The 8418-nt window shown below is 33.8% G+C and overlaps 1 protein-coding gene across 1 annotated transcript; it reads right to left on the bottom strand.

Annotated features, from left to right (window-relative positions):
• Positions 1 to 5826: 5826 nt before the first annotated feature.
• LOC123864211 lies at positions 5827 to 7674 on the bottom strand. Its single transcript, XM_045904487.1, has 2 exons — positions 7469 to 7674; positions 5827 to 6203 (listed from the first exon to the last, which is right to left on the bottom strand). Exons 1-2 carry the CDS (start codon positions 7614 to 7616, stop codon positions 5956 to 5958), a joined length of 396 nt encoding a protein of 131 aa, XP_045760443.1. The 5' UTR covers positions 7617 to 7674; the 3' UTR covers positions 5827 to 5955.
• Positions 7675 to 8418: the final 744 nt, after the last annotated feature.

The following is an 8418-nucleotide window of genomic DNA, read 5'->3' as shown; positions in this document are numbered from 1 at the left end:
ACTGTTGTAATTTTGCTTCGAATTCGGTGATTTTTTTCAAAATCAACTCTAATGTAGCATTCCCTAAGGTCGTTGTTTGCTCGCTCGATTCTACGGTACTAACATCGCTTTGCCCCGCACCTACTTGCTTTGTTCTACGTCCTTTTCTACCTGAAGACATCCTTTTTTTTTTTTTCAATTTGACCCTATTTCTTTTACCTACTTTGGTACTATTTTAAATTTTATTTGAATAACTTTCATAAGTCGCGAAGCCGTATTTTTAATACTAATATAATACTGATACTAATTGCAATCACATGTTTGGGTCTGCTTCGATTATATGCATTCTCAGAGTTTGAAAAAAATTAAGCCTGAGAAATAAGCAAGGAATAATAGCTCGATCTCTGTAGTATCTTCTGAAAACCTGTAAATTTTACATTTATAAGACATACAGCTTATTTCTGCTCTCCTGCTCCCCCTATACATAAATAAATGTAAATGTACAACATATAAATATAAAACAACATGCAGTGTGTCCTTAAAACTTATAATTTATAAATAGCAATGTAAGTTTATAAATTTTTCTCTCTCAAATACCCAATCACAATTTCTACGTTGTGTTATTTTTATGTTAATGTAAATCTAGTCATATCGTTATTTCGAATACGTACATAGATCCCTGGTCACTCGGCATCAAATTTCTGTGATGGTACGCTGTGATCGTCTATACTAGTGGTTAAGATTAGGCATTATGAAGAGATAAAATAAGAAATAAACTCAGCTGAATTATAGAAACACCTAGGTATTTAAGTCATGAGTTATTTACAAGTAATTAATTGGTACAGTACGTTGGGTGAACACGTAGACTTCTCGACCAGCTAACAGGTTTACACGGATTGAATTATAAAAAATTAATGTAAAATTTCAACTCCTCAAAATAGATATAATGAGTGGAGAGATTTGCTAATTTAGAACGTCCTGTTAGTGTGGAAAATCAGTTGATACGTGTATTTGCCTTATTTAGGCCATCGGTTTGAGACCAACCGGCATTCCTCAAGCACGGGGGGAGCCCTACACTGAAATCTCAGTCTTTTAGCATTGTTATCGGGGCACAGCACTTGGACTCTCCTATTCCGCTGCGAAGCGTTTTCAATTTGCCTAGGTACGGAAACCTAGGTTCTTTTCAATGAGCTCTGGGCTCGCCCCAAAACCATGGTATTTTTGTATATTTATATATTTGTTTGATTGATTGTCAATAAATTGGCCAATTTATTAGTTCGGAGAGTCCAGCTGTATAAAGACATGACGTGTTTGCTTTGTGCCGGAATCTCGCTGCTGGTACGTCACCAATCAACCATGTACCATATAATATCAAGCAAAGGAATTACAAAGTACAGCAAAACTAGTATTTTTATCTATTCAAAAACTCGGTGATTCACAAATTCAGCTGGCGTCGGTTTTAACAGATAATGTTACCTAAAATGCTGTTTGGGAAAGATCGGTACACCATAAAAAAAAAGGTACCTACCTGCCTCGCCATCTGCCCTCTGGAGGCAGCGTGTACTCCATTGTCTCGTTCGGGGTAAGTAGATGAAATTTAGCTATGACTCGAAAGTAAAAAGGTCCCTTTGTCTTTAGCCTGAGATTCGAACCCAGCCAACTCTATTATCTTTAGTAGTGTAGAGCATTCTTGGTAAATTAGGTACTAATCGTTTTGTGAAAATAGAAGTATAAGGAAAAACCATCGTGAGAATTTCACATCCCTAGAGTTCTCTCAAATGTTCTAGTTCATTCATAACCATATAAAAGATGGATCATGATGATGATAATGATGCTTCGTCCTAACTTTTGTGATCAACTTCCACTAAATGACGTTAATTTATTTACTCAATTTCAATACTAATTTCAATGTAAGATGGAAGAAATTTGTATCTCTTAGTTCCATAGTAAGTACTTTAATTTAGGTAGGTATTAGAGAGAGAAAGTCAATATTGAAGGTTATCAAATTAAATATGCACACATGTGACTTAAGTTTGAGCTATATCAAAAAATCAAATGAACCATAACTAATAAATCTTTAACTTGAATCTCCTTTCAATATTCACTACTTCATATAGGTATAATTAAATATAGCAATAAAAGAGGAAAATAATATTCATATAATTTATTACTGGTGAATAGATTTTTCTACTACTCACTCAGTTTAAAAACAAATAAAGAAGAGAAACTGAATTTATTATTTAGACTGGGAATTAAGTAACTTTATTACATTAATTAATTCCTGGCCGAATATTGCTTCCTAAGCCATACTAATTATTGAAAGGGGAAAAGCAATATTCAAACGAAAAAACCCTTTCGGCTTTATGTACATCATTTTATCTAAAATACACACATGCCCACATAATTAATAGAGATATTATCTATAATTCTTACTTCTATAATAAAGTAAATTTTAAGGACACACATTATGCGTAAATTATAATATATTCATTATTTATTCTAGATATATTTGAATCCTAGTCCCACAAAGAGAAATGTCCCATTTCTATAATTTTGGATGCAAATCTAATAGTTATACACAATATTGTAACACCTCCTAATATCCAAATAATAATATCATCTCTAATTTAGTTTGTAAAATAATTCTTTACTCAAGATGTTTGGAACTGATTTTCAAATAATCTAGTTTAAAATTAAATGTAAATTAGTACATCACCATATATCAGCTTCTGCTGGCCCGGATACACACTATTTTATTCTATTTATAATTTTTCTATTATTAACTATACAATTGCAATATATTTCTACACTTAATTAATATTCACTGTTAGGCTCTACTGCACGTTGAGCCAGACCTCAATCGAATGTCCCTCTCGGTCCCCCAGTGTAGACTTAAAACGTCCACACGGATATCTTTTGTTCACGCCCATGATCTGAAATGAAAAAAAAACCAGCGAAATTTCGGTTTCTGATTGGTTCACTCTTGCGCACAGAATTACCCTGGCTGATGGCTAATTGGCTGAAAATAAAATGTATTTCGAACATCCCTTAATGGGCCGTACCTTTTGCTTTCTCACGCTCTTGCCTTGCCTAGACCACTCGCATAACACGTGATTACAATTTTGTACACTTGTAGAGATTTCTAAGTTAAAATTTACGACTTTTATCTAATTTATGACCGACCCTAACGCAATTTAGCTTTAGAGCAATTTATTTTGCCCTTTTGTTTTTTATACTTCCTTTCCTACAATTACTCAGAATCTTAACTAATTTATTTCTTTTCGTGCGAGATTTTTGTTTTTTTAAGAGCAAGGCTTCAAATTTCCGACAGTCATAAAACCGTATGACGGATGGCAAGGCCATCTCATGTTGAATGAAGATATTTCAAATAACCATAATAATTAGTAACTAAATTAATTTATGTTTTTTTTTTTTAAATGTGTGGACAAAAATTTCATAATATCTTATTTATAGATAGATAGTAGTTAATAATCCTTTTGTGTTTCCTCTTTTTTATTATCTTCTCTTTTAGATAATTAGGTACTATAAAATTTTAATTTTTAGCACAGTTTAATTACTAGGTACACAGAAATAATGCTTTCGAACAGAAATAATGCAATTCTAAACCTTGCAATTATAGGTATCTAAAATTTTAGGTATTTTAGCTGTAAAACCCAGCATAGGTAAATATTTACACGTAAATTGCATACATCGTTGTTATGAATAATCTAATGTCTATACATGTATATTACCTCGTTCAATTTGCAATCGATCAAGTCTTTCAACCTTCGATACGGCACTTGGCTTGCCTGAAAAATCGTTTGTGCGGATAAAACGTTATACTCATATAGACAGACTTGCTTAAGCAAGGTAAAAATAGAACGGCTAAGAACTTTATTTTTATCCTCCTTTGTCCATAATTGTAGGTTAATAAGGATATAAAAAATTTTCAAAAGAAAAATAAAACCGACTTCAATAACGACAAACACTAAAAAGTAAAAAATAACTTTTGTTTAGCTACACGTGTAATGCACCTAGGTATGAAGTCGAGCGAGCATATTAAAACAAAATTAGAAATCCAAGAGTGAAGCTCGCCCGACTTCATACCTAGGTGCATTACACGTGTAGCTAAACAAAAGTTATTTTTTACTTTTTAGTGTTTGTCGTTATTGAAGTCGGTTTTATTTTTCTTTTGAAAATTTTTTATTTCACAATTTTTAGTGGCCCCACTGTACTATAATATGCTGTGCCCAGTTAAAACCCTACTGTTTACTAAGCTATTACACTGATCGCGAGCAATTTGCTCCTATCCATTGAGGAGTTCTGTTCTCCATCTCCGAAGATATTCATCAGATCTTCACCAAATTTATATGGGACCACCTGCACAGTATACCCTTTCAAACAAAAAAAAAAATTTCCAAATCGGTCCAGGGGTCTTTGAGTAATCGGGGAACATACATAAAAAATAAAAAAATTAAAAAAATAAAAAAAAAAAAAGATCCCGACGAATTGAGAACCTCCTCCTTTTTTGGAAGTCGGTTAAAAAGCTAGCGCAAACGTCCGCTTTTTGTCTGAGACCGATTTTCATCCAACAATGACTGACAGTGATAAGCGGTGTCCAACTTTTCGCGGGGCTTATTCCGCATTAAAGTAGGTGTTATATTATGCAGGTGTCTACAGATTTGCTCGATTTTGTGTTGATCATCACTATGAATCATTTTTGTCAATACAAGTGATGTGATATAATCTTAATATATTTATTAATATAAGAGGGAACGCTGCCAGTATCTTCGGAACCTCGACTAAAGAGACTCCTTTTAAAAATATATTTTAGTTATTACATTATATTTTTTAAGGTTTTAAGTTTTATTAGTTGTTACTAATAAATATAATAGTATAACGATAAAATTGAACAGATGCAGTGTAAGAAGCTAACAGATCTTATTGATCGTCAAAACACAGCATATGGAGCGACAAAAACGATCGTCTTAATCGAACAAATGTATATAGGTACCTTAAAAATATCCTATGTGTAAACTCATCAATCATCAACAAATTTCTGAAAGGCCGGCAATGCATTGGCAGTTGCTCTGGTGCTACAAAATATGTTCATGATCAGGGGAAATCAAGTGACCCGCCCGCGCCAGCTCTTTTACTCGCTAGTTTTATTTTAAAAAATATCCTTTTTCGTTTACTATTCAATAATTGATCGTCTGCGTTAGTCTTTTATTTTAGTATCATGAAAAAAACTTACTGAAAATAGAGACGTTTCGTTTCTGTCTACGTGTTTATTTTGAATACAACCTTAGAATTGTGATTTCTTTGAAAACTCAAATCCTGGTAAGGAGCTTTTCTTCACATCTTTGAAACTCCGTTAGCAAGTAATCGTTTTTTATTCAACAGGCGTTTTCAAAGGGAAGTAAAGTTCAATAGAACTTATAAGTATGTTTTTGAGATTGTGAAAGCAATCTTAACTTGATAAGTAAATACTCGTATCTGATATTGTTATCATCAACACATTGCAACCCACTACTGATATCGAGTCTCTTGACTATGAGAAGGGCTTAGGTCCCAGTCCACCACACTGGCCTAGTGTGAATGGCCGGACTTTACACACTTTGACTACTAGGTATAGAGTACGGTAAAGGAAGAGATTGCAGAAGGTATTGGGATAGGGACAGTCTAGAAATTTTTTACTAACTCGACGCAAACAGAGTTGTATTAGTATAAAAAGTAATTTATAGTACTTTAAAAAACTTTAAATCAGTGCATTTTAGAATACTTTTTTTTTTTTTTTTTTACTTGTACCAGAAAGTTGTAACAATATAAATAAAAGGAAACAAAAAGTGGACTTTTCTTAATAAGTGCGCCTGTAATTGACAACCTTACTGCAATTAATTTGAATATTTTATGGTCATACATTGTGTGTGGAGGTTGTTGCTGTAAATAAATAAAAAGTAAGGGGTAGGTATAGTGTTAAATTTTAAATGCCACTATTGCTCTGGGCACATAGTTAATATCTTCACCATCTTCATTTTCAATCTCTGCATACTCGTCCCGAGATCTTTGAATGCCGACAGTGGGTGGCAGTCGCTTAAAGTTTTTACAGCACACTTTGAAACGAGTAGAACATCCTGGTACACCGAAGACCATCTCGTGGTTCACGCAGAACCGAATGTGCATACAAATACCCCCTCGAGCCCAGCAACTTGCTGATGTTGTACCTGGCAAATGTTAATAAATGAATTAAATATAATTTTATATTAGGTTACGTGACTTCATCCGAGTGGACTACACACAAACCCCTATTTTACCCGCTTAGGGGTTGAATCAAAAAAATCTTTCTTAGTGGAAGTCTACATCTTAATAACTATCTGCATGCCCAGCCCGATCCATTAAAGTTGTGCGTTGAGAGACTAGTGACAGTCAGTTTCAACCACGTTTCAAGCTTTTTCAAAGGACACTATAGGGGCAGGATTTTGAAATAGGAGAGCACTAATCACATCGGAATCATGAAAAGTAAAGGTACAGCTACGGCACGAATTCCTGTGGCGCGAATATGTAGCAAGGAATACATTAAAGTAACACCAATAGTAGGTATAGAATCATTTTTATCGTTTGGTTCATTTAAGAGTAAAATAAGCTATGGCCCATGAACTATGAAAATGGAGTAGTTCACCAGTAGTTGGTTTATCAAACGCTGTGAGAAGTCACATAAGAAACTTTGAAATGAGTCAAGACGCAAACACATTACTTACTGTATTGTGGTGTGTCGGGATGCGACAGAATGCTTTCAGAGTTATGCAAATAAGTAGCTTTTTATTAGTTTGACTTTCGTGTGTTGTAATTCTGTAGAAACTGATTTTTTGTAATTTCCAACTGTCCGATAAAGTTGAAATTTTGCAGACACTTGTGGTTTTGGATGACAGTAGATTTTATTATGGTAGGTAAGGTACCATTGAGCATCTACGGTGTTGGAGGTGGTAGGTGGACATTGGTAAGCTCTCTACTGGTTTATGACAGGACAGTCAAATTTAGACTCATTTGCTGTGTTTTCATAAGTACTTTTCAATAAGACCTTGACAAGAAGCATGATGTCGAAGATGGAAAGTGGGCATTAACTCGAATGGTATAAAGCAGGAAAGTCGTATTTTGACTTGTATATTTTGTTATCATGAGCAAGTTATTATCCTTTTAGTATTTCAAGATAGAGGTTAGAGGAGTGCTTCGATTGGTCGATGAAGCCTGAGCCTGATTGTGTTGCAACATCGACCATAAAATCGCTTTACTACCCTTAAGTTAAATGTCGTTTGCACATCATAAAACTATTGTACAAGGTTTATTTTCGTTTACAACACCTACATATATTTATGAAAGCCTGAGCCTTAGTGAAATTTTAATTTACTGGAAGTTGTTGTTAAAACAATAAAGCAATTTTATGGTTGACTATACATTTAGCTCCTTTCAAGTTTTTTTAAGTAGGACTTACTAAGTTGAGGTTTTCTTCCAAGACTCCCAATGAAAACATCTTTATACTCTGTTATCGTTTCGTTTTTGTTGAGAAATGCATCTGAATCCATTATTTCAAATGTAAACGTGATAAAAACAGCTGTAGCGAATTGTAAGGATGATAGCATTTCTACCAATCGACAGATAAGTACGGGTTTTGCGAAATGAATTCGCGATGTATTATAGCCGCTTGTAATTGTTTCAGAAATCGATTTTCTACTGTTCCATACAATTTGCTGATACTGAAATTAGAAATATATATTTATATACCTACTACAATAAGCCTATTCTTAACAGGGCTCCCTCCGTCACTTACTCCATACAATCGTATTTCCAATTTCATTTGAATATTAAGCAACCAAAGTACATGAAATTTTGCAGACATATTCTATAAACTAATATCTGTGGCTGTGGTGTTTTAGATTTTTCAAAAAAAATGTAGTTTTAAAATTACAGGGGCTCAAAGATTTGTATGTGAATTTTTAAGATCGTGTAACTTTGAAACCGAATATTTTAACAGAAATCTGGAAAACCACAGGCATAGGTATTAGTTTCTAGAATATATCTGTAAAATTTCATGGACTTTGGTTGCTTAATATCCAAATGAAATTGGAACTACGTTTGTATGGAGCGAGTGACGGAGAGACCCCTCTTAAACATTTGTAGTCAGTTTTGTACTTGTCAGTAAATCTCCAATATGTCATCTGGTAGATTATTATAATCACTTTGGAAGTTGGAACATTCCTGGCTCTGGCAGTATACATGCTCTATACCTAATTAATATGATGGTTGTCGGTCGAACATGTATGTATCTACGTAGGAATCTTGTTTATTAGGTACCTATTGTTTGAGTTTTGTATTGTGACCACAAGGTAAAGCCGCTGCTGACCCGCTTTCAGTAATTGAATAGACATGAGACAGCGCTTTACG

The sequence above is a fragment of the Maniola jurtina genome, chromosome 4 (assembly GCF_905333055.1).
Source record: "Maniola jurtina chromosome 4, ilManJurt1.1, whole genome shotgun sequence".
Taxonomy (NCBI): domain Eukaryota; kingdom Metazoa; phylum Arthropoda; class Insecta; order Lepidoptera; family Nymphalidae; genus Maniola; species Maniola jurtina.
This window is presented reverse-complemented; position numbering and strand designations above follow the sequence as displayed.

Bases quoted from the DNA above. Each gene is read 5' to 3' on its own strand.
- LOC123864211 (XM_045904487.1), bottom strand. From the start codon at position 7,616: ATGCTATCATCCTTACAATTCGCTACAGCTGTTTTTATCACGTTTACA. The intron at 6,204-7,468 runs GTAAGTCCTACT...AACATTTGCCAG, and splicing joins TGGAAGAAAACCTCAACTTA to GTACAACATCAGCAAGTTGC.